Source organism: Eretmochelys imbricata, chromosome 2 (assembly GCF_965152235.1).
Source record: "Eretmochelys imbricata isolate rEreImb1 chromosome 2, rEreImb1.hap1, whole genome shotgun sequence".
Classification (NCBI taxonomy): domain Eukaryota; kingdom Metazoa; phylum Chordata; order Testudines; family Cheloniidae; genus Eretmochelys; species Eretmochelys imbricata.
The window spans coordinates 221,796,971-221,823,268 of record NC_135573.1 but is presented as its reverse complement, the minus strand read 5'-3'; the positions used below and the strand labels follow the sequence as shown (position 1 = coordinate 221,823,268).

General features: G+C 40.5%; 2 protein-coding genes across 4 annotated transcripts in view; one reads left to right on the top strand and one right to left on the bottom strand.

Annotated features, from left to right (window-relative positions):
- The window catches only part of CASD1 (CAS1 domain sialic acid O acetyltransferase 1), a 62,316-nt gene extending 48,557 nt beyond the window's left edge, over positions 1–13,759 (top strand). For all 3 annotated transcript variants that reach the window (XM_077808082.1, XM_077808084.1, XM_077808083.1), the window contains 6 exons: positions 3,885–3,964; positions 6,449–6,550; positions 7,701–7,841; positions 8,411–8,488; positions 9,538–9,630; positions 11,204–13,759. In XM_077808082.1, the coding sequence (XP_077664208.1) occupies positions 3,885–3,964; positions 6,449–6,550; positions 7,701–7,841; positions 8,411–8,488; positions 9,538–9,630; positions 11,204–11,452 (743 nt within the window). In that variant the 3' untranslated portion in view covers positions 11,453–13,759. The remainder of the gene's footprint in view (positions 1–3,884; positions 3,965–6,448; positions 6,551–7,700; positions 7,842–8,410; positions 8,489–9,537; positions 9,631–11,203) is intronic.
- Positions 13,760–23,691: 9,932 nt separating this feature from the next.
- Positions 23,692–26,298, bottom strand: part of SGCE (sarcoglycan epsilon) — a 56,668-nt gene continuing 54,061 nt past the window's right edge. The window contains exon 10 of the mRNA XM_077809398.1: positions 23,692–23,971. Within this exon, the coding sequence (XP_077665524.1) occupies positions 23,955–23,971 (17 nt within the window). The 3' untranslated portion in view covers positions 23,692–23,954. The remainder of the gene's footprint in view (positions 23,972–26,298) is intronic.

The window sequence follows — 26,298 nt, the reverse complement described above, 5'->3', positions numbered from 1 at the left end:
GAGACGCATACTGGACCTCAAGGCATTGAACAAATACTTCAAGGCCCAAAAATCCAAGATGGTCACGCTAACAGCGATTATTCCATCTCTGGAACAGGGAGATTGGTTCTCAGCCCTGGACCACCAAGACGCGTATTTCCATGAATCATCTGTGAGATGGTAGGGTCAGTATCTCAGATTTACTCTGAGTTAGGACTAGTACAGAGTACTCCTTTTTGGCCTCTTGTTGGTTTCCAGAGTATTGTCCAAGATCCTTTCTGTAGTGGTGGCTCACCTACATACCCAGGAGATCATGATCTACCCATACTTGGATGACTGCCTCCTGAGGGCCCACTTCTTAGAAGAAGTTCTGTGTGCCACCCACAGAACTATGGATGTATTCACAAACCTGGGCCTGCAAATCAACATCCAAACATTGACCGTAACTCCGGAACAACGCCTGGAGTTTATGGGAGCCAACCTTGACTCGCTGCAAGTGAGAGCGCTCTTTCTACAACACAGATTTCACAGACTGTCCATGCTTAGAGAGACAGTTCAAGCCAGCCTTCAGACTTCTGCCAGACATTGCTTCCTGCTTCTGGGGCACATAGTCGCCGGTAAGTTCGTAATATCTCATGCCAGACTGCACATGAGGTGTCTGCAGACATGGTGCAGCTCGGTTTACAGGCCACACAGAGACAGGTTAGACAAACCTCTCTCAATGCCTTCCAGGGTCAAACACTTTCTGGATTGGTGGAAAGCTGCAGGAAATGTTTGTACAGAGGTCCTGTTCACTCAGCCTCCTCCCCTCCTCTGACATCAATTCTCACTCTGGACACTTCCTTCAGGGGTTGAGGTGCACACCTCAACAACCTCACAACTCAGGGCAAATGGTCGCCCGTAGAAATGACTCTCCACATCAACCTCTTCAAACTCAGGGCGGTCAGGAATGCTTGCACTCACTTTCTCCCACTGATCAGAAGTACACACGGAAAGGTCATGACCAATAACATTGCATGCGTGTACTACATAAATCATCAGGGAGATGCCAGATCATCCTCTCTCTGCACAGAAGCACTAAAGCTGTGGAACATTTGCCACTATGTTCTAATATCAACAGCCTACCTACTGGGAGTGCAGAACACAACAGCAGACAGTCTCAATTGCATGTTCTCATGCAACCACGAGTGGGAACTGAACCCAGCAGTACTTCACAGCATATTCAATCAATGGGGGACAGTATCAATACACTTGTTCGCTACTTATCTGAACAGGAAATGCACACACTGCTGCTCTAGGACCGGCCTCAGACAGCACTCAGGGGACGTTTTCCTTCTTCCATGGGATGACAGCCTTCTTTTTGCCTTTCCCCTGTTCCCTCTGTTGTTGAAGGTCCTGTTGAAAATAAAAAGAGAAAAACCAAAAGTTCTACTGATTGCTCCCATCTGGCCGGGACAGACATGGTATTCGTACCTGTCACAGCTGGTGATGTGTCCACCCATCTCTCTTCAACCCACTACTTACTTCCTCTCACAGAACAAAGGAGACACTCTCCATCCCAACCTGTGGATACTCCGGCTCAAGGCTTGGCTCTTTCTTGGTTCCAACGCATAGAGTGCACCTGCTCTGAGGAGGTACAGAAAGTGTTACTACAGTCGGTAATCGGCTACCCGTCATACTTACCTGCAGAAGTGGTCCAGGTTTCAGGTTTGCTGTGATTCCAGGCAAATTATCCTGACATGCTACTCTCCCTGTGGTGTTAGATTACATACTGACTTTTAAAAAAACAAGGCTATCCCTCAGTTTGCTCAAGGTACACGTGGCAGCCATAGTGATTTTCCATCCACAAGAGTTTTCTCACACCCAATCACAAAGAGATTCCTCAAAGGCATAACGAACCTCTTTCCCCAGCCCAGATGTCCCACTCCAGCATGGGACCTAAATCTAGTTTTAAAGATTAAACCACGCTTGTTCAGTTACCCCAATGAAGACCGCATTTCTCATGGCCATCATGTCAGCTAGGAGAATAGGGGAAATAGCTGCACTTACGACACACACCCCCTTTACAGAATTCTTTCACAACAAGGTTATTCTCAGACCACACTCAAAGTTTATTCCTAAATTGTCCTCATTTTTTTCACATGAACCAACCAGTTCATCTCCCAACCTCTTATCCTAAGCCTCACTGTTATAACAGAGAGGCCATAGTGCACATGCTAGATGTTAGGAGAGTTCTGGTCTTCAACCTGGACAGGACAAAGACTTTTAAGAAATCTCCCAAGCTCTTCCTTTCCATTGAGGAAAGGTCTAAAGGCATAGAAATATCACCCCAGAGGCTCTCTAAGTGAGTCTCAAACTATATTAAGCTCTGCTATCATGTTCGCAACATAATGTCTCCACCTGGAATTCTCACACACAACGTGAGGTCCGTTTCTTCCTCTGTCGCTTTCTTCAAGAATGTCCCTATCTCAGAAATCTGCAGAGCCAGCCACCTGGGCGTCTGTACATACCTTCGCAGAATACTGTATGATTATTGGGGACTCTGCTTCTGATGCTAGCTTCGGCTCAGCAGTATTATCCATAACAGACTCAACTTCGAAGCCCCAACCTTCCATTAGGGATACTGCTCGGGGGTCACCTACAGTGGAGCACCCATAGGGACACTACTTGAAGAAGAAGTAGTTACTCACCTTGTGCAGTAACAATGGTTCTTCACGATGTGTCCCACTTTGGGTGCTCCGGAACCCACCCTCCTCTCCTCTAGTTCAGAGCTCTTGATAGGGACTCCGTGGTAGAGAAGGAACTGAGCATGGTTGGCCTGCGCAGCACTAATTAGCCTCGAAGCAGAGCACAAGGAGAAAAGAGAGCATGTGCAGGCCAAATGGACACTGCTATCAAAGATCTCTGATCAGAAGCGCAGGGATGCACATATACCTACAGTGGAGCACCCATGGGGGGACACATCTCAAAGAACCATCGTTACTGCACAAGGTGAGTAACTTCTTCCCTCATGTATTAATGGTGTAATATTCCAATTGTGTAGATTGCATTTTTGATAGTGGAGCACTTTAAACGTATATTTGGAATACATACTACAGAATTGGTAATTGGCCTGTACTTTGACACGATGTCCAGAATGTTTAATGTTAATTTTAAAGCACTGACAACCAGCTCACAAGGTTATATGTAGCACTCTGATATTTCTCTTACAAACAGCTCCTCGTTCCTCCTGTGCACTGTGCAACAGAAGTCCCACTGTGGACCTCGCAGCACTACTTCCTGAAAGCTCCTTTCAATGACCACTTTCCTTCAGCTCTGTGCCTGTTGCCCACTTCCAATCTTTGAAGCAGGAGTGAGAGCCATTCTCCACTGTACAGCTGAGTTGTGGGATCAAAACAGTGTCAACCAGCAGCCTGGGGAAGCTGTTCCTTTTGGCTAGCCTTGGCAAGATACGCTCCTCAACTGACCAGTTCAGCTTATGAGGAGCAAAATTAGATGTGCCTCCTAGTACCTCACTCCTGACTTACAGTTTAAATATACACTCATTTTATGTAACTGCTCTTAGATTTTTCACGTGTAACTAAAATTAAAAATTCCCAGGCTGAGTGTCTGTCAAAACTGAGTCTTTAAAGCAGTGTTTGCTTTTGTAGGGTTAAATGGTGTGAATTTATTATTGTGAATGTTTGAAGTGTGGATTTTACTTTATATGAAAGAAAGCAAAATCACCAAATTAAAATGTTTGGATAATGGCAAATTGTGACTGGCTAATACCTGGACAATATACATATTAAATTATAAAGGATATCTGTGTGTCACAGCTACTGACTTCTTATTAAATGTATCATTATTTTTTGTTTTGAAAAATAACAGCCAGATACTCATTGATTTTTTCAATTCTCCCACAGGGAACTGCTTCTGGCACTTTGGCTTACTGCTGAAACTAATTTCCTTACTTATGTGTATATATTTTCTAGCAAATTCTCAGGTTTGTAAATTATACTTATTTGTATCCTTAGAATTAATAGTAGCCTGTGTATTCAGTTTGGAAAGCCACTCAGAATCGAACATTATGACCAGTTTTCTGTTACTATATAGGAGAGTACAGGGAAAAAAATTGAATATTTAAATACCTCCTTTTCATATCTGATTTTATGTGTGGCTGGAATTTTCAGTATCCTACATTTTTGTTTGTTTCTCACAACACTTTTAAAATTAATTGTTTTTTCCTAAAATGTTATGTAAATTGAGAGATCAGCTTTATATTTATCTTTCAGGGCCTGTCTGGCTAATTTATTGGGGATGGGGGGAAGGTTGTGCTGTTAGCTCTTACGGCCAGTATAGTTGCAGAAGAGCAAGCTGCATTCTGTTTTCTCATGCAACTCAGCAAAATTGTCAGCTAAATCCTGATGCCAGAAATTTTGTCAGTGATGAGCGATGTATAAATCAAAGAACAGTTTGACTTTCAGATGCCAGATTGAGACGTAGTAGAAAGGTTTAGAAAGATTTCCTTTTTCTTCACTACATTTCCTACAATTGAAAATAGATAAAAATCTAAATTTAAAAAGACAGATCTCACTTTGACATAGAAACCAAGCAAATGTGGCACAGAAGTCATTGGAAAATTAACACCAACGTATATAACTTCTGTTAGGGTTTTTCCCCAGCCCCCATGACCCTACATGGAAGGCCTAATTTTGGTTGCCATTTGTCTATTGGAAACTTTGGAAACAGGAAGATTTGCACTCTTTGGAGGATGTCCGTTTCTCATGGATTTAAATTCATGCCTGTGCGGATTTCCAGGACAAGATTTATGTACCACTTAAGATCTATTGTTGAAGATTTAAGTGGCACATAAGTAATACATAGGCTTTGTGTAGATCTTCTGTATCCGTGTGAATTTCATGCCAAATGCATGACTTATCACATAGTGTATCATGTACAGGGTACGGAATGAAGGGCAGAATTTGCTCCTTACTAAGTAAACAAAAACAAAAACCCACCAACTCCCATTAGTATTAAACCCTGAAGTACTCAACTTTTCTGTAAAGCTTTCATTTACGTCTCCCAACACATAGCTGATTGTCTCCGTTTAAGCCCACAAATGGAGTGCAAAATGGAGTGGTGAGAGGAAAGATGGTAGATGCTTTTATCAATGGGAAATTAGAGGGAAATATCAGATGCCTTTCAGAGCACTTCTGTCATAGAGAATAACATCTATCTGCAGAAATATTCAAATTATTATTTATTTGTATCAACAGAGCACCTAAGTCATGGACCAGGATCCCACTGAGCTAGGTTCTGTGGAAACAGAGAACAAAATTACAATCTCTTCTCCAAAGAGCTTGCAATCTAACACAATATGTCATACTCTGACACATTTAAAATAGGTCCCAATAACATTGGAATAATCTTAAAACTCCAGCTCCTCAGAATGATTGAAACAAGATTATTCACTGATACAGCTGATTGAAAAATGTGGGGAAAATGTTTAACACATTTTTAGTTGAAATTTGGAATTTTCAGAAAACTTCAACTACCCTTTAAGTTGATCAGAAAAATAAAATTCAGGAATACTTTCAGGTAATTCTGCTCCTTTTCAACCACTTCTGGTCATTAGTAAAGATTTTAATCTCCTGGAGGAATGGTAGGCTGGCCACCTTCTTCCCCACAGTTGGAGGAACGCTTTCTGCAAGCTAATTCATGGAGGGGTATGAACAATGATCTCTGAGAAGGAGACCATGAATTAATTCCTTCTGGCTGCTGAGAACTGAACTGACTACAGATAGGGAGGGAGGATTAGGAAATACTGTACAGTATATCATGATACAGTCAGAAGCACACAGAATAACAAGGTGAGTGTTTCTAATTTGTGTTTAAGGAAGAGGGAGTCAGGCAGCAACTTGGGGATATTGTCTAGTGAGTACCAGATGTGTATATCTAACACTTCTATTAAAATAGTTTCATTCAATTAGATAATATGAAACAACACATTTTTACTTCTTCCATATCTGAGAATATGTAGTGTTTAAATTAAATGTAGGGAGTGGGAAGCATGCTGCAGCTTAACTCTACATCTGTAGTGTTCTTGCCGTTCAAAAATTTATCTTCACTCATTTCAGGGATTTTTTGTTTGTTTGTTTTTGTTTTTTTAAGGAAGGAATTTGTTTCAGGCTGTGGCCTCTATCTGGTAGAACATGACATAGGCAATGTAGACAAATGTCCTAGCTTCTTTAAAATTAATTGATGTGAAAATTGAACTATTAAACCAACATTAACTGACATAAGTATTCTGGGCCTTATCTTGAAAGGGGCAGAGTATGCACAAGTCCTGTTGACTTTATTTTTAGGTGAGGCCAATTAAACTGATTTAGTACTGGTATGATGGTATTAAAATATAATGAAATGAATTAAATTTATGAAATGGGGTTGAAGTCAATGTTAACATTCTTGCCATGTTTGTATTTTGCAGGGTGTATTTGAGAAGATTTTTTCTCTTTGGCCATTGTCCACATGTTTTGAGCTGAATGGAAATGTCTATGAGTGGTGGTTTAGGTGGAAGTTAGACCGCTATGTATGTAATCCTTTCATAAATTAATTGTGGTCTTGTGTTTTAAGAAGTATTCCTGAACATATTTTAACTTTTAGAATCTACTTCTCCCTCTTCCCCTGGAAAAAATAAATCTGAAGTTCCAGGCAATGGTTTGTTGTAGGGCCAGGGAGCATCCACTTTTACTTCAAGTATTTGTCAAAGCCATGCAGAAAAGATGGAAGCTGACTTGTTTATATGCTGAGCCTATAAAGTGTCCATAATCAGAGCTCTGCATATTCTGTCTTGTCCCAGACTTAAATTTTGCTGGGAGACAACTGAATTCTGTGGCACTTCAAGGCTAAATTCTGCAGGAAATTGAAATTTCACATTACTGCAGCAATAAATAGTAAATCTTTTTTTAAAAACCCAAAGGAACCTCCAAAGAAACTTTAATTAATACAAACAACATAATTTATAAATGAAGGACATTTCTATGGGAGTGTTCCTTTTGAATATTCTGTGCTGCTAAAATCAGAAGGTCTTGATATAGAATTTATTTCACCTTTTATGTAGAGATGCAATTTTTATCTTATTGTTTATAAATATGTTTTGAATACTGTGTTTTAAAATAGCTTTGCGAGAGGGCATTCTTCTTCCTCCACAGTGTGGTGTGCTGGTAGAGAGAGAAATTTCTGCCGGTTCTCTCCTGTATCTTGTTTGGTTAGTGGGAGGATGTGAGGCCCGAGCGTACTTTTCCTCTGACCTCTTCCCAAAAGCATTGTCTTGCCTGCTGTGGTTGGGTGCAGCAGTCTTCAGATTCTTCTTTCCGCTCCAGAGTGCATGGTCTGGGACCAATCAATGGCATACCTTCTTCCTCTGCTGCCAATTTTAATAACTGCTTACATTTTTTGCGTGCCCCAGGGAGAGCAGTGTACTTAACAAAGCTCCAAATCTCACCGGTGTTGCAGTTTGTGAAGCGTACATTGCATTCCGGGGACGTTCTAAAGTGCCAGAACACCAAAAAATTTAAAACGGGCGGCAGCAGCAGGGCTCTGAACCATAACCTGATGTTAGTGGAGGAGTCTGGAGTAACATCCTAGATCAAATGTCTTAACAACCCTGTTACCTTGGTGGTTTTACCTGTGTTTGTTAACTGCCACGAGTGAGTAGTTACCTCAGTTTTCTCTTGCAGGTAGTCTTTCACGGGATGCTGTTTGCTTCTATTTATCTGGCATTACAAAAACGTCAGGTGCTTTCGGAAGGGAAAGGAGACCATCTCTTCTCCAACAAAATTTCAAATGTTTTACTATTTATTTCTGTAGTTTGCTTTTTGGTAAGTCCACAATATGAACTGAAATTTTGTAAATTTAAAACAGTCATCCTGAGGACGGTCAGCTTTCTGGAGAAGTTCCTGTGTAGCAATGAGTGGACATTTCATAAGAGAGGGTCTTGGGTTGCAGAAGTTTATTTCCGCTATTTTGTATAAATAGCTACTACCCATCCTAAACCTTCACTGGGCTCTTTTTTTTTTCCCTCCCTTTTACTCTATTGTAGATTTAAATACTACAGCTTCTCCAGTTGATTATCTTGGATGATCTTAGTAAGAATAGTGTGGTAGATGACCTGTATAAACAGTCAAGAAATGAGCTAATGTATAAGTGTGATTAATACAATTGTCAGCACTGGGCTTTTTTATATTTTAGAGTACAAATAATTATTGCATTCATCAGCTGCAAAACCGTGTTTGAGAAATGCATAACTAACTAGAAAGTGTAAAGAATCGACTCCTCACACCACACCGCTGCTGTTTTAACATATTTTAAAATGTTTTATCCTGTTGTAACATTTTAAAATCTCTTAAGCACAGTCATCAAACTGATATGATATATTTATATCTTGTAGACCTACTCTATCTGGGCTAGTAGCTGTAAAAACAAAACTGAGTGCAATGAACTGCATCCTTCTGTTTCTGTGGTGCAGGTAATTATGCTCCTTTTCCTCTAGATTCTATTAAAAAGATATAATATAGTCTGTCTCTGATGTTTTTAGCACTTCACATCAGTTGATGAACATCATTTTCATGTATGAATGTGAAAAAAGGGTTTGTTGCATTGCTGGTTATTTTTCCTTGACCTGTGTAATATAAAGTTTAAAATTTAGCATTTTATTTACAGCACATTATTGTGACAGCACATTTTCATTCTATTCTGTGTATAAATGTAAGAGTGTAGCTATATCAGTATGTGTGTACATTCACATACATAGATATATGAATGTGTATTTTAATTTTTATATATAAAGATATCTCTATATATATTTTACACGAGGGTATATATGTAGTGCATATCTGTGTATGTGTGTGTTTTTGTGTGTGTGTGTGTGTGTGTATAAATGTATATATGCATTACATATATACCCTTGTGTAAAATAAATATAGATATCTTTATATATAAAAATTAAAATACTCATTCATGGCCATACACAGTACCTGAATACTAATTCATATACAGTAGAATTTCATAGTTACAAACTGACCAGTCAACCACACACCTCATTTGGAACCGGAAGTATGTAATCAGGGAGCGGCAGAGGACCCCCCCACCCCAAAAAAAAAAAAAACCCCAAAAAAACAAATATAGTACAGACCTGTGTTAAATATAAACGACTCAAAAAAAAAAAGTGGGGGGACAGTAGCATTTTTCTTCTGCATAGTAAAGTTTCAGAGCTGCATTAATTCAATGTTCTGTTGTAAACTTTTGAAAGAACAACCAAAACGTTTTGTTCAGCGTTACGAACAACCTCCATTCCTGAGGTGTTTGTAACTCTGAGATTCTACTCCATTAAGGTGTAGCCCTGATCCTGCAAACATTTATGCACGTGCTTATATTACGTATATACTGCATGTATTTTTAAAGTTTATAATATGTACATATATAGGAAAAATATTTTATTAAATTAATTTTCCTACTGAGTTATAATGCATAATCTATTTTCAATTACTTTTCACACATGAATCTCTTTCTGTTTAGATTTTAGCTTTCGTGCTCATCAGGAACATTCCTGGATATGCCCGTTCTGTATATAGTTCATTTTTTGCCTGGTTTGGCAGAATTTCTTTAGAGGTAAGTAGAGTGATCACAAATGCAATAATAGGGTGTTTCATTTTAGAAATCTATAACTGGTGGGTTTATAATATACGCTGTAGTGTAACTGAATAAATAGTAAAAACATAGTAAAATAGTAAAAAAGGTAACCGGAGTATCACAGCTAAATACTAGGGAGACATTGTTAAGTGTAAGCATTTAACATGTTGCAAGAAACCACTTATAATGAAGTGGGCAGTCAATACCTCTTCAGTCATAGGTCAAAGGAGGGTTGTTGGTTACCACTTGTTGTAATGAGCCATAAACCAGTGTCTCTGAGACTATGATTTTAGGGCTTGTCTACACTGGCACTTTACAGCGCTGCAACTTTCTCCCTTGGGGTGTGAAAAACCACCCCCTTAAGCGCTGCAAGTTTCATCATGTTATCATGGATTCTTTCATCATGTTTTATCCCCTTATGCTTAATAATCTGTCCCACCTTATATTTAGTTGATACTCATAAGAATGTAAGAATGGCCTTACTGGGTCAAACCAATGGTCCATCTAGCCCACTATCCTGTCTTCCGAGAGTGGTCAGTGCCAGATGCTTCAGAGGGAATGAACAGAACAGGATGATTGAGTGATCCATCCCCTGTCATCCAGTCCCAGCTTTTGACAGTCAGAGGCTTAGGAACATCCAAAGCATGTGATTGCATCTCTGATCATCTTGGCTAATAGCTATCCCTGGACCTGTCCTCCATGAACTTATGTAAGCCTTTTTTTTTAGCTCGATTATGCTGTTGGCCTTCACAGCATTTGGCAACAAGTTCTACAGGTTGACTGTAAGAAGTACTTGTTTTAAATCTGGTGCCAGTTAATTTCATTGGATGACCCCTGGTTCTTGTGTTATGTGAAGGGTTAAAACACTTATTTATTCACTTTCTCTACACCATTCATGATTTTACAGCCCTCTATCATATCTCTCCTTAGTTATCTCTTTTCTAAGATGAACAGTCCCAGTCTTCTTAATCTCTCCTCATACAGAAGCTGTTTCATACCCCTAATCATTTTTGTTGCCCTTCACTGTACTTTTTCCAACCAAAACTGCAGGTAGTATTCAAGGTGTGGGCGTTCCAGGGATCTATATAGTGGCATTGTGATACTGCCTATCTTACTTTCTGTCTCTTTCTTAATGGTACCTAACATTTGGTTAGCTTTTTTACAGCCATTGCACATTGAGCAGATGTTTTCAGAGAACTATCCACAGTGACTCAAGATCTCTTTGTTGAGTGGTAACAGCTAATTTAGATTCCATCATTTTGTATGTCCAGTTGGGATTATGTTTTCCAGTGTGCAGTACTTTGCATTTACCAACACTGAATTTCATCTGACATTGTCTTGCCCAGTCACCCAATTTTGTGAGTTTGCTTTGTAACTCTTCGCGGTCTGCTTTGGCCTTAACTATCTTAAGTAATTTTGTATCATCTGCAAACTTTGCCACCTCACTGTTTACCCCTTTAACAGGAGTAAGCCCTATGTTAGCTAATGTAGTAGTAATGATTATATTCTTATTTATATTTAAAATTGTAAACTGAATCTATTTTCCTTCTAGCTGTTCATCTGCCAATACCACATCTGGCTGGCAGCAGATACGAAGGGGATCTTGGTGCTCATTCCTGGAAATCCAACGCTCAACATAATTGTCAGCACTTTTATATTTGTGTGTGTGGCACATGAAATTTCTCAGATCACGAACGATCTGGCACAGATGGTTGTTCCTAAAGATAATGCGACTCTGCTTAGAAGGCTGCTATGTATAGTTGGGTTTTTTTCTGGACTCCTCTTTTTGTCAGCAATTTAAGATCAATCAAGGCATTAACTTCAAGAAGTCCTTAAAACTTACTTCAGGCTTACTTTGTGTCTGCCTGAAGAAAAATATTTAACTGGCGATACAAAATACTTGTACAGTGCTAAGCAGCAGCAGCAGGACATCTAAATGAAGTCTATTGAATGTGTATATAATGAAAATGTACATATTTTGTGTGGAAATATTCTTCTCAAAGGAACCCGAGAAACAAGAATGCACTGTATAGAACTGCATGTGAAAAACAAGTGTTTTTTTTCTACTGGATATGTATTTACATATCTGTTTAAATATAACATGAAGAAGAGAAATGGGTGGCTTGGCAGCACAATTTGGAGATTACTGAATTAACTTTACCTTGATACACCTAACTCGTGGATATTTACTAGCATACTTCAGTATACATGAGACGTGCTTTAATTGTTCTCCTCAAGAAACTTTTTGTAACAACAAAGCAGACCTGATGTGTAATCTTTAGCTAATGGTCATTTTTTGCTAATTTCAAAATGAAGTTATCTTACTGGTAATCAGGGTCATTTTTCTAAACTGAGTGTTAACTCACTGTTTAGGGATCAATATTTTGGGTGTAGCTAATATGTAGTATATGAAACCCTTTATGCATTGAACAAAACCCTCTCAATTTAAAGTGATTCCATGTAACATTCTAGCCAGGTTTACATAGTACTTCATAGGTGTTTTGTATTTTTTTTTTTTTTCTGAAGACAGTTTTCAGGAAATATTCTTCAGTTTAGGAAATGCGGGATTTGTTAGGAATGCATAAGTAATTTTCTTTTGAATTTTCTACAGGTATGTTTGCTTTTTCATCAGCATTTTCCTATTATTGCTCTTTCAAAGTCTCTGTAGTTCACAATATTAATACAGCCCCACTGAAAAAACCAAGATAAACAATATTTCAGCTGAATATTGAAAAGCTGGGAAAATTCCCACCCTTTTCCAGTCATACATCTAGTGTATTCAGATCTTACAGAGAAGGGCATAGCAGGGGCACAACAATGTCAGAACCCCCAGATCATGCATGACTTGAACTAGGTCTCCCTAGGGAGCTAGAGCCATGTTAGATCTTACAATAATGTCTTCAGTGAAGGTATGGAGAGCCAGCCTGCATGGGAAAGATTGGTTCACTAGCACTCTGGGCAACTGCAGACAATGGGTCCCTTTTTAAAATAACAATGAAATAAGGTTGAGGTTCATTGTTTAGAAGAGCCAATTCTTTCATTCCTGTTTAGCAGTATCTTTCCTTTGTTGCTGTGATTCAAACTAAGAATCAAAGGTTTTTTTCTTTATCATGTAACCTTCTTTTGCATACAGCATAGAACTGAAAGAAATAGCACTTCAAATTAGAACTGGTAGGTTGTAATTTTAAATTCTGCAAATTCAGTGGAACTATGGTGATCCTTTGTTCCACTGAACCATAATAATAGTCTTCACCGTTTTTTGGCTTACATAATGCTTGGAGGTTCATGTGCATCTTCGTTCTGTCCTCCTTTTGGTGGCTACTGTTTAGCACTCAATGAATACGACAATTGTTTTCTCAGCATATGTGCAATTATATGTAATGAAAAACTATATGAATCTTAATTTATACAGTAAGTGGTCTGATATTTATGTATTTTCTGATGTTATCTCAGTTGAACTGTGGAGTCCGAACTTGCAAAGCCACCTGTGTCTGTTGGAAAACTTTCCTGACAGTGAAAGAATAGCTGCAAAATTTTGTTCCAGTAAAGAAAACAATTTCTGTAAGAACGGTGGCACCAGTAATGAGAGGAAGATAGCAAGATAAAAGATAATACAGGTTTCAAGAATAAACTTTTAATGCATTAATTCAACAACCTTGGGCATGTCACCTAGTTTTATTAACAAGCTTGTGGAAAGATACTCAACATTTTCTCAGTTGTGTTTTCTTTTTGGACGTTATTTCCAATGTTTGGGAAGTCATCCTTAGCCACTGATCAGTACATCTGATTTATTGAAAGACATGGTATAGCTGAGCACTGTAAAGATAGTTGCTATGGACAGGATGTACAACCTACATCTATACCATTGTTAGAAGTAAGAAAAAGTGAGTTTGGGGGGAATTTTTTTGGTTTTCTTCTTCACAAACTAAGTATTGTAGATATAATTTTTATTTATCTGTTGTACAGATTTGGATGAAGATTATTTTTAATGTTTGAAATAGTGCACTTGTTTGCTGTTACTGTATGTGGGAGAAAATATATTTTCTTTTAACGTTATGTGAAAATATGAAGTAATTTAAGCATTAAATAAATGTGCTGTGGATGCTTATTTTTGTACTGTAAGGAGCATCAATTACTTAGGGGTTCTTTGTTATATTTTTCTTATTGTTTAAACCTAAATCGGTGGTAACTTAGTAGTATGCCTAGCCAAAGGCAGAGGTTCAGGTTATAGGGCACCTCCAAAGTAATTCCCTACCCACCATTAATTCAGCTAATCCTTTTCTAAGGGAAAATGTTCACTCTCGCAAACAGAAGCAGAAGTAACAGGGCTGTGCATGTGGTTACAAGGTGGGGTGGAGAGAAGGAATTCTCCGCAACAAGCCAGTGACACAGTGTGGCTGCTTCATTGTCACTACTGTAGCCTCAGGGATTCAGCAACCCTCACATGTGCGGGGGCCTAACTAGGGTTGCCAACTTTCTAACAGCAGAAAACTGAACATCCTTGTCCTGCCCCGCCCCTTCTCTGAGACCTCACTCCCCAATCTTTTCCCTGTCGCTCCGCCGCTTGTTCTCCCCCCACCCTCACTCAGTCTCTCATTTTCAGCAGGCTGCAGCAGGGGGAGGGGGAGAGGGCTCGAGGGTGAGGCCAGGGATGAAGGGTTTAGGGGGCAGGACGGAGCTGCAGGCTGGGAGGGTGGGGCCGAGGGGTTTGGAGTGTGGGAGGGGGCTCCAGGCTGAAGCAGAGGGTTGGGGTGTGGGAGGTGGTACAGGCTCTGCACTGGGAGTGGGGGCTTGGGGGTGGGGCCAGAAATGAGGAGTTCAAGGTTGGGCAGGGGGCTCAGAGCTGGGACAGGGGTGCAGGAGGTGGGGAGGGGTTCAGGCTCTGGGTGACACTTACCTGAGGCGGCTCCCAGGAAGCGACCGGCATGGCCATCCAGCTCCTAGACACAGGAGCGGCCAAGGGCTCTGCGCAGCGTGCGCTGCCCCCACCCTCAAGCACGTCCCTGCAGCTCCCTTTGGTCATGGTTCCCAATCAATGTGAGCTGCGGAGCCAGTGCTTGGGGAGGGGGCAGCGTGCGGCACATCCGTGGCCACTCCTATGCTTAGGAGCTGGAGGAACATGCCAGCCGCTTCTGGGAGCCGCGCAGAATCGGGTAGGGAGCCTGACTGTGCTACCAACAGGACTTTTAACAGCCCAATCAGTGGTGCTGACTGGAGCTGCAAGGGTGTCTTTTCGACCGGGTGTTCCAGTCGAAAACTAGACACCTGGCAACTCTAGGCCTAACTGATGAATTGGTGTAAATCCACTAGGCCCACCCCCAAAACCTCCTTCTATGGCTGTACAAAGAAACTCCAGCAGAGCATGGATCCACAACATACACGGGATGCAGGCCCCTTATCTCAGTTCCCAGCATTTCTCTTCCAGGTGTGTGGTAGTTTAGAAGCTAAAAACAGATGAAATGCAGAATGAAAGCATAAAGGAATATTCTTCATATCAGGTTGGCAGAGCTAGGCAACGCCTTCTGAAACTAATAGTATTAGAATGGGAAGATAACTATATCCATTAATTGCAATATCGACCAGGGCATCTCTTCCACTCAAAAAAAAAAAAAAACCCAACAGGATCAGCTCAGTTTCTTTGAACCTATGACATGAGGCATCATTACCTTCTTTGAGATCCATTGTTGACTATAGCAATTACCATAGCATTGGAATCTATGTAGGCATCATGACCCAATAAAAACAGCAACCAAAATCCTGTAGGTAAATTAAGTATTTATCTAGTGTATTTATTGCAAAAACTGATGTTTCATATATCTAAAAAAGAAAACCCTGAAAACCTTCTGTTCATTTAAGTTGGTGCACTTCAATCTTATTGTAATCATACAATGGAGTTTCAGTTCTTCCCCCTTGGATCTTAATCATATGGTCAAAATAGGGCTGTGAATTTACATGCTAACACTTTTAACTATCCCCAATGTGGTGTTCAATTTATATAATTTAATATAATTATTTTTATTTAGCTACAGTTTTGAGTCCATATTTCTAATTATCTGTAATATGTAAATAATGAAATATCGGGTTCACGTGAGATGGAATAAACTTGTCTAAAATCAATGTTGCTTTTTACAAAAAGGACAGTGAAGAGGTGTGCTGATACCAAACCATTAACATCACCAGACCCATTTCAGATTATATAAAGCTCATTTTTTTTATAGACTTGTCATTTGTGATCTTCAACTGACAACAGATATGTAATAATCTTGGAAATTCACTTACATTTCTCAGTGCTATTATGTATAATCAGTGCTTTCTTGTTCCTATATCTAAATGTATTTTTTTATTTCAGTTGAACTGATAATATTCAACGATCAATAGAAAAAAGAAACTTTCGTTATAGAAACAAAAACTAATTTCACAAGATCTATTATTAATGTTTTTCAATTTAGTTTCATATCTAATTGGAAATTAGAAATTTTGAGTCATTAAATCTGTGCCATATAACAGTTGTGTTGACACTTTATGTATTGAAAATTTGTCATAGAAGCCCAAATGCAGCTACAAGTCCATTGACCGTCAGTGCTCCATGTTATTGGAAAAAGAGTACATTGTTCAGCCATCAACTCATTCAACCCAATCAACTTACCAGAGTCCTGGGGTGATAGGGAAGTGGTGACTGGGACAGGCAGAGGATGCCACTGGCAGTCCTTAGTCACAACTGTATACAAGGCGGCCTTAGGGTGAAGTTTGTTCACTGCAGAATGGCAGATACAGAACTTGGAGCTAATATCCTCCTGAGGTGACAGAAGCAGGCCTTTTTAGGCACAGCGCTGTTCTCCCCAATCCAGGGAAAAGGGGACTGAAAAAGAACCTTAAGCACAATCTACCCTTTCCATATCTATCAGGCTACTGCTCCTGGCTGGTCACCCAACTTAGCAGACAAAAATAAAACAAAGATTCACAGATTGACATTTGGGTCATGGAATGTCAGAACTTTTTTTGATAATGACCAAAGACCAGAACAAAGAATAGCCTTTATTGCCAAAACACTGAAGAGATATAATACATCATTCTCCTATTGAAACCGGACTTGCTGATGAATCCCACCCTGAGGACATGAGAGCAGGCTACATATACTACTGGAATGACAAGGACAAGCCAAAACAGTCAGGAATAGGTTTCACCATATGGTCTGACATTGCCCACAAGCTTGACTCGCTCTCCAAGGGAATCCATGACCGACTTATACTGCTCCTCATAAACTTGTCTAGAGTACGCCGCTGTTATCAGTGCCTATGTGCTGACAATGACTCGTAGAGATGAGGTCAAGGAAGCTTTTTATGAAGACCTCAGCAAGGCCATTAAACAGGTGCCATACCAGGAAAAACTTACTGTCCTGGGAGACTTCAGTGATCGTGTGAGAGCCGACTCTAACACATGGAGCAGGATGCTAGGCCACCACAACACTGGACAGTCAAACTCCAACAGCCAACTACTTCTTTCCCAGTGAGCCAAGTTCAATCTCACTATTACCAACATAGTCTTCCAACTGGCCAACAACTATAAGACAACATAGATGGTTTGAGGTGTTGGCCTTATGACACGCTCTCTTCAGCGGGGACACACTTTGGCTGTTGACACTAGAATCAAGGTGGAAGATCTCCCCATTGAAGGGAAAGTCTTTTCAACAATAAGACTGATACATTGTTGGAAAAATTAAAGGAAACTAGATCCATTGCTCCTTCTCTTTATCATTATCCCTGGATCAGAAAGAAATCTTCTACTCCTTTTTGATATCAGAGGCAATATTACCCTCAGTCATCTGCTTATTTTTTCCTCAAATCAGAGACATCAGCAACAGCAACCTCCATCTTCATTCCAGACCCAGCATAAAAAGAGGTCTTTCAGATCCAGATCTAAGTTGAACAGATCTGCTTCCCCTTCTTCATCGTCCTTGAACACCAGGCCTCAGATCTGATCTGATGATCAAGAGTTGTGGACCAATCAAGAAAAATTCATCCATCCTTTTATTTGGGGACAGGCAATTCATTGACAGATGGAGGCTGATTACATTGGACTTACGGGTACTAGAATTAATAGAGAGGCTACACTATTCAGTTCAATTCCCCTCCTCTTTTCAGGGAACCTTCTCCATGAGGTTATTCTACATACAGAATAACACAAGCTGCTCCAGATAGGAGCTGTCAAGGAAGTACCAAAACTTCTGTGGGGTCAGGTGTTCTATTTAAGATACTTCCTGGTACCGTAAAAAAAAGATGTTTTAAATATAAGAAAATTGAACAGATACAAAACTGGAACATCTGAACATATATTAACTCTGGTCTCCGTAACTCCCATGCTTACAGTTATGGATTAGTTCTCCACTCTCTATTTAAAGGATACTTATTTTCATATCTCTGTCTGACACAGTCGTAGAAAATATCCGTATTTAATGGTGGTGGGATGCCATTTCCAGTACCAAGTACTCCCATTTGCACTGTCCACAGCACCAAGAGTCTTTTCAAAGTGCCTTTCTGTGGTAACAGCACATATAAGAAAACGCGGTATTTTTGCGTACCCATATTTGGACAATTGGTTGCTAAAAGCTGCTGAACCCAAGGATCTGTTACTACAGATCATGTTTACAATCTCCCGCTTTTTGGATCTGGGTCTGCTTCTCAATGTCAAAAAAACAACAACAAATATTGGTCCAACTCAAAAAAAATTTATAGGTTCTCAATTGGACTCAGTAGCATGGAAAGCTTTTCGTCCAGAGAACAGGTTTCTAAAAATTGAGCAAGTGGTTTTGCCAATTCGAACCTGCCAATTCTATAAAGTGAACGTCTTCCTGGGTTTCATGGATTTGATGGCAGCTCTCACTTACAGAACTCCTTCCTTTGCTTGTCTCAGAGTGAGACTGATGCAGCATTGGATGTCTCAAGTCTAAACACCCATTCAGGATAGTCTTCAAACATTTGTCACCATGCCACAAGATGTTCTAAATTCACTATAGCAGTGGACGGACAGATCCAATGTTCTCAGAGACATCCTCTTCAATCCCCCTCGCCATCGCTCACAATAATGTCAGGTGCAGCCAATAGTGGATGGGGGAGCCCATTTAAGTTGGTTTACACTCTGGGGTCACTGGGCTTTTCAAGAAAAGAGCTTGCATGTAAATTAAATTGGAATTAAAAGCCATTCGTTTGGCCCTCAGCTCTTTACTTCCTCACACAAAAGGGAAGGTTGTTCAGGTAGCAATGGACAGTACAACTATGTATTATGTGAACAAACACGAGGGTCCTCATTCTTTCCATGCATGTGCCAAAACAGTCAGATTATGGAACTGGTGCATTCTTCATGAGATCTATCCAGTGGCCCAGCATTTGGCAGGGGAGAGCAACATGCTTGCAGATTGTCTCAGTAGGGACTGTTCTCAGGTGCACAAGTGGTCCCTGAAGGATCAAGTAGCACAAGACCTTTCCAGTTGGGGTCGGCCCAATGTAGACCTGTTTGCTGTAAGGTTCAACAAAAAGCGTCTCTTCTCTTCAAGAGCGAGCAGGGATAGTCAGTCCATCTCAGACACCTTCCTTGTGCACTGGGGAAGGAGCTGTATGTATGCTTCCTCCCCTTTTCCATTAATTCAGAAAGTGATTAAAAAGATTAGTCAGGACAAACCAAAAATTATATTGATTGCCCCAGTTGGGCTGAAACAGCAGCAGTATATGGACCTGCTTCAGCTATCAAATGGTTTTTACATGCATCTTCCTCTCTATCCAAATCTCTTGTCACAGCAACAAGGAAGCATTCTTTATCCAGATCATCGGTTTCTTCATCTGACTGCTTGGGCTATTGGACTTTGACTAGTCTTAAACACTCATGTTCCTTATTGGTACAGAATATACTGCAGACTTCTAGAAAACAGTCTACTAAAAAGTATTTCTAGGTCTGTTTCTTGAATTTACTAGGGTTTCTTCCCCCTCCCCCCCCAAAACCTCATACTAAAAAGGAGAGTCTGTGTTACATGGTTTAGCTGCTAGAAGGGTTCTTATATATTATTTAAATAGAACTCAAAGTTTAGGAGATCATGTGGATTGTTTCTCATGCTAAGAAAACTAGGGGTCAGTGGGCGAGTCTGCTCAGATTATTTCCAGGTGGTTTAAACAAAGGAGAAATTCCCATGTGTTCTGTTGTATGGTATCATTCTACTAGTACTGTAGCAGCATCTTGCACTTGCCGTAAACATGTTCCTATTAGGAAAACGTGCAAAGCTGCTACTTGGAAGTGAGAGCACATATTCACTAAATGTTACACTCTGGATCGAGCTTCACGAGTGGATGCCACATTTGGCAGAGCAGTGCTTCAATCGTTATTTAATTAGGACTCTGTTCCCACCTCCTGGGTTTTCAGCACTGCTTGTCAAACTAGCTATAAGTGGGACTACCCAGAACCACTCAAAGAACTGAATAAGATTGGTTACTGTACCTGGAGCTGTTCTTCAAAATGACTCTGCATATTCAGACTTCCCACCCACCTTACCCTCTTTCTCAAAGTCCTATTATGGCCTCTGGGTTAGTATTGGAACGAACTGAGGCAGTAGAGAGTGCAGCACCCCCTTATGTAGCCTCATCCTCTGAATGTGTGGAAACGCTGAGGAGAGGATTAGGAGGGGATCCACGTGCACTCTAGTGGGCACTGCTTGGAGACGGTTCTATTGTTTGACGCCAGCAGGCAGTGCAATACCCCTAAGCATGAATATAGTCATCCTGAAGAACGCTGGTTACAAATAAGCAACCTTAATTTATTATTACCCAGCTCCTTTTCCTGAACTATTTTATAGAGCAATAAAAAGCATTGAATTGTACTTTTTTCTCTTCAGCCTCTATCCGTGAATGTCAGAGCTAGTCTGTCAACTCATGTTGTGGTTATTTCTGAGGTAGCAGAAGGGGAAGCCTCAGTTGAAGAAATTTGTAAAATGGTTTGTAACAGGGGGCTTGGAAGGCCAGGAGGCCTGGAGTCTAAATCCACTGTCCTGGGCTACTTCCTGCCAGTGTCTCTTCAGTTTGGGGCGTGGCCCCTCTTGTCCAGTTCACTGGGTGGCTCACCTTCCATAGCGCCCCTTGTGGATGTTGGGCTGTGCTCTGCTGCGCTCCCAGGCTCCTTCAGGCAGGGCAGCTGCAAGTTAGTGAGGCCGAGCCCCAAAATGTCTCTGGGCTTCACTCAGTTACCTCAGGTGTCAGAAGCTCTTAGGTCTCCATTGCAGTCTCCCTTGGCTGGAGAGACAGTGCTTATGCCCAGGTGGCCACCTTGGTTGGCAGGCTTGTGACCTTTCTTCTCAGGTAGGGAGGCAGCTGGCTCCTGCCTCTTCACCAGTCAGCCCCAAACTCAGCCAGGTTCCTTCCTGTTCTCCCCGCTCCAGGCCTGGAATTGGCTGCAGGTATACCGGGGCAGGGCTAGCTGGGCACAAAGGTTCTCTTTAATCCCTGGTGTGCTGGCAGGCAGTTTCTCTGCTTCATCACATGATTCTTAATCATTTATTTCCCAAGTATTAGTAGTTGAAATATTATTGATGCTTGTGGATGTGGCATTTGGTCATCTTGTTCTACAGAGCCGTGGTTCTCAACCAGGGGTACATGTACTGCTAAGCATACGCAGAGGTCTTCCCAGGGGCACAGCAACTCACCTAGAGTTTTTAACCAGAGTTCTGTGGCCCCCTGGAGGACTGTGAGCAGGTTTTAGGGGGTCCTCCGAGCAGGGCCAGCGTTAGACTAGCTGGGGCCCCGGGCAGAAAACCGAAGACCCCCTGCATTGGGCTGAAGCCTGTGGCCCTGAGCCCTTCCACCTGGGGCTGAAACCAAAGCCTGAGCAACATAGCTTTATGGGGGCCCCTGTGGCATGGGGCCCCAGGCAATTGCCCTGCTTGCTACCTGCTAACTTTGGCCCTCGCTTTTATATGCAGAAAGCCAGTTGTGGCACAGGTGGGCTGTGGAGTTTTTATATCATGTTGGAGGGACCTCAGAAAGAAAAAAGTTGAGAATCCCTGATCTAGATATTTGCCTATTTTTTTTTACAACAGGCTACATAAAAAGCACTAGCGAAGTCAGTACAAACTAAAATTTCATACAGACAATGACTTGTTATACTGCTCTATATACTGTACACTGAAATGTAAGTACAATATTTATATTCCAATTGATTTATTTTATAATTATATGGTAAAAATAAGAAAGTAAGCAATTTGTCAGTAATAGTGTGCTGTGACACTTGTATCTTTTGTCTGATTTTGTAAGCAAGTTGTTTTTAAGTGAGGTGAAAGTTCGGAGTATGCAAGACAAATCAAACTCCCAAAAGGGGTACAATAGTCTGGAAAGGTTGAGAGCCACTGCTTTAGAGAACACACTTCTATTGTAAGGAAAAGACTCTTGCTGCCATCCAGAGCTCACCAGTTTGAGTTTGCAGGCCTTGTTACAACTTTCTCACAAATCGGTAGATGCCACTAATACACTGGGTTTTGGATATGTCACACCAGCTCAGGAGGCTATTTAAAATTTGTACTTATAGACTAAAGAAATACAGATGCTCAGAATCCAAAAGACATTGGCCATCAGATGATAGTAATTTTAAAGCATGTACAGTTTTGTACCTCAAGTTCAAAGTGTCCTATTAAAGTTGAAATGTAGCCTTAACTAGTGTAACAGCAAAACAAAAATACAGATCCTGGAAAAACAAAGCACAAATATGAGTTAAAAGCAGAATATCAGCCCCAGCGTCATGATCCTGCCAATTCAATGGGGATCCACTACGATGACCCCTTTGCCAGATGACTGCAGGAGTTCTGAAGGTTTGTGTCAACCATATTTGAATGGAGACTATAGAAATGTCATAGAAATTAATAAAATATTCAGGAAAATGTTACCTAGGAGATTAGGAAGATATTCTGATAAATATATATTTATATGCACGGAGACATAAATTTACATCCTTTTAACAAACCCATAGATTTTTAAAAGTACCTTGTTGCATGGATGAATGCCTCTAAGTCATTACATTTTACCAGGTAAAGCAAATAAGTATTAGAGAGAAATACTAATTACCAGAAATATTATTTGAGAAACTGAGTTACTCTGAGTTGTATTGTGTATTGGTATTCTGTCAATTTTAAGATTTTTTTTAAAAAATTATTTTTAAAAGACTGCACACTGAATATATAATACAGCCATTTAGGCCTTAAACTACATTGTTACATTAGAAAATACATCACCAAAATGATCAATTTGTGTTAAAAAACATACATACATACAAGAGAAAAATACTTAAATTTTGGCACAACATGGACTAAACATTGTTTGTTTAAAGAAATGGATTTCTGCGTGCTGTGATCTATTATCTATGTTCTTCTAAAATGCATGGATTAGTGGATGGCCGGATTGTTGAATACTTTTGTCCTGCAAAGCCTGTGTACGGACAAACTTGACAATGATAACAAAGTATTGTGGAGTAGTAGGAAACCAATTTTTTAATATTTTTAGCCCCTTTAAAAACAGTTATCTAGGTTTTTATAATCGTGCTTTTCACTAGAGTATCTGAGTGTCTAAATAATAAAAATGCTACTTTTACATTTAATAAAGCCTCAATATATCCCACAAACTTCAGTACTGCTCAAGTAGGAAAGTGAGAAGGAATAATGCATTACATGTGGGAAGTGCTTTAGAAATGTCAGAAATTATTATATTTCTGATTTGCAAAGATGTGATGCTGGTAAGGCAAGTGTGCCATCCTACCAACAAAATGTCAGCGCATCTTCCCCAAATGGTAATGCTACAGACCTTCTGGCTTAGCAGAGATCCATAATTTTTGAGCTAATTTTTCCACTATTTCCTAGATTGATTCCCTCTAAATCAAACATTTAAACAAATATTTCTATAGAAATGAGTCTAAAAATCTTTGAATCTGGCTGTTACTTTGAAAGAACTCACTTTTTCCTTAGAATTCTCAGTTGATCATAAAAATAGTGCAACGTTTGATATTTATTAATATGTTTATTTTAAAGATAGTTTTCTTAATGTAACAAATATAAAAAGTTATCAGTGTTTTACAAATTGTCAAAAATGTCCAAAGTACAAAAAAGATACGATACACTGGTTAAATGGGAATGATTGTACAATCTGGCACTGAAGAACTTAATACTGTAGGCATGCACACTGTACTCCAGAAAAGCGCATGCATTATTTGCACAAATAAGGAAATAAGACATGATTACTGCATTATTTGATTACAAATTCATTGCTTCTGTCAATTTTCTTTCTTCAGGGATACCATTTACCTGTAAATAAATAAGAATGTATATAATCCATTAATGGTTACAGCTCATTTGAGAATACAGAACTATATTTTCACCATTATAAATAGGAATTACATATCCTTTCCCTATGCCTCCAGAACTCAAAGTATGCATTAGAACTGTCAGCAACTCAAGTCCATGGCCACCCAACCTTCCACGTTTGATGTAATGAATGCCAACTTCAGACTTTTTTTTTCAGATTCTTCCAAACCCGAATCCAAATTCAAACATGTTTTCCTGTTTAGAATTCCTGTATTTAGACAAGCCTGAATAACTTTTAGCTTGTTTGGAGTAAGCAAGTATGGTAGATGTGAATAACAACACGCTTTTGATGTAAGGATGATCACACTATCTGAAATCCACGGAGAGTAATTTAATCCACTCACTTTGAAGATACTTTCCATCTCCTAGACCAGGGGTGGCCAACCTGTGGCTCCAGAGCCCCATGCTGCTCTTCAGAGGTTGAAATGCAGCTCCTTGTACAGGCACCGACTCTGGGGCTGGAGCTAGAGGCGCCAACTTTCCAATGTGCCGGGGGGTGCTCACTGCTCAAGCCCTGTCCCCACTCCACCCCGTCCCACGCCCTCCCTGAGCCCGTGCCCTCGCTCCACCCCTCCGTCCCCCCGAGCCTCCTGCACATCACAAAACAGCTGATTGGGAGGTGCGGGGAGGGAATGGGAGGTGCTGATCGGCAGGGCTGCCGTCTGGCGGGAGGCACAGGGTTGGGGGGGGGAGCGGATGGGGAACTACTGACATATTACTGTGGCTCTTTGGCAATGTACATTGGTAAATTCTGGCTCCTTCTCAGGCTCAGGTTGGCCACCCCTGTCCTAGACCAAAGAATTTTTGGGTAGAGGGGAAGGGAAGAATCAATGTGACTGGGAATCTATCCCTCTAGAATTATAGAATCATAGGAGTAGAAGGGACCTCGAGACATCATCTAGTCCAGTCCCCTGCACTCATGGCAGGACTAAGTATCTAGACCATCCCTGACAGGTGTTTGTCTAACCTGCTTTTAAAAATCTCCAATGATGGAGATTCCACAACCTCCCTAGGCAATTTATTCCAGCACTTACCCACCCTGACAAAAAGTTTTTCCTAATGTCTAACCTAAACCTTCCTTGCTGCAATTTAAGCCCATTGCTTTTTGTCCTATCCTCAGAGGTTAAGAATAACAATTTTTCTCCCTCCTTCTTGTAACAACCTTTTATGTACTTAAACTATTATCATGTCCCCTTTCAGTCTTCTCTTTTCCAGACTAAACAAACCCAATTTTTTTCAATCATCCCTCATAGGTCATGCTTTTTAGACCTTTAATAATTTTTGTTGCTCTTCTCTGGACTTTCTCCAATTTGTCCACATCTTTCCTGAAATGTGGCACCCAGAACTGGACACAATACTCCAGTTGAGGCCTAATTAGCGCGGAGTAGAGCGGAAGAATTACTTCTCATGTCTTGCTTACTTTTCCTGCTAATACATCCCAGAATGATGATCGCTTTTTTTGCAACGGTGTTACACTGTTAACTCATATTTAGCTTGCGGTCTAATATGACCCCCAGTACTACCTTTTCCGCAGTACTCCTTCCTAGACAGTCATTTCCCATTTTGTATGTGTGCAACTGATTGTTCCTTCCTAACTGGACTACTTTGCATTTGTCCTTATTGAATTTCATCCTATTTACTTCAGACCATTTCTCCAGTTTGTCCAGATCATTTTGAATTATAATCCTATCCTCCAAAGCACTTGCAACGCCTCCCAGCTTGGTATCATCCGCAAACTTTATAAGCAAAAAGAAAAGGAGTACTTGTGGCACCTTAGAGACTAACCAATTTATTTGAGCATGAGCTTTCGTGAGCTACAGCTCACTTCATCAGATGCATACCGTGGAAACTGCAGCAGACTTTATATATACACAGAGAATATGAAACAATACCTCCTCCCACCCCACTGTCCTGCTGGTAATAGCTTATCTAAAGTAATCGTCAGGTTAGGCCATTTCCAGCACAAATCCAGGTTTTCTCACCCTCCACCCCCCCACACAAATTCACTCTCCTGCTGGTGATAGCCCATCCAAAGTGACAACTCTTTACACAATGTGCATGATAATGAAGTTAGGCCATTTCCTGCACAAATCCAGGTTCTCTCACTCCCTCACCCCCCTCCAAAAACCCACCCCCATACACACACAGACTCACTCTCCTGCTGGTAATAGCTCGTCCAAACTGACCACTCTCCAAGTTTAAATCCAAGTTAAACCAGAACATCTGGGGGGGGGGGGGGGGAGGAAAAAACAAGAGGAAATAGGCTA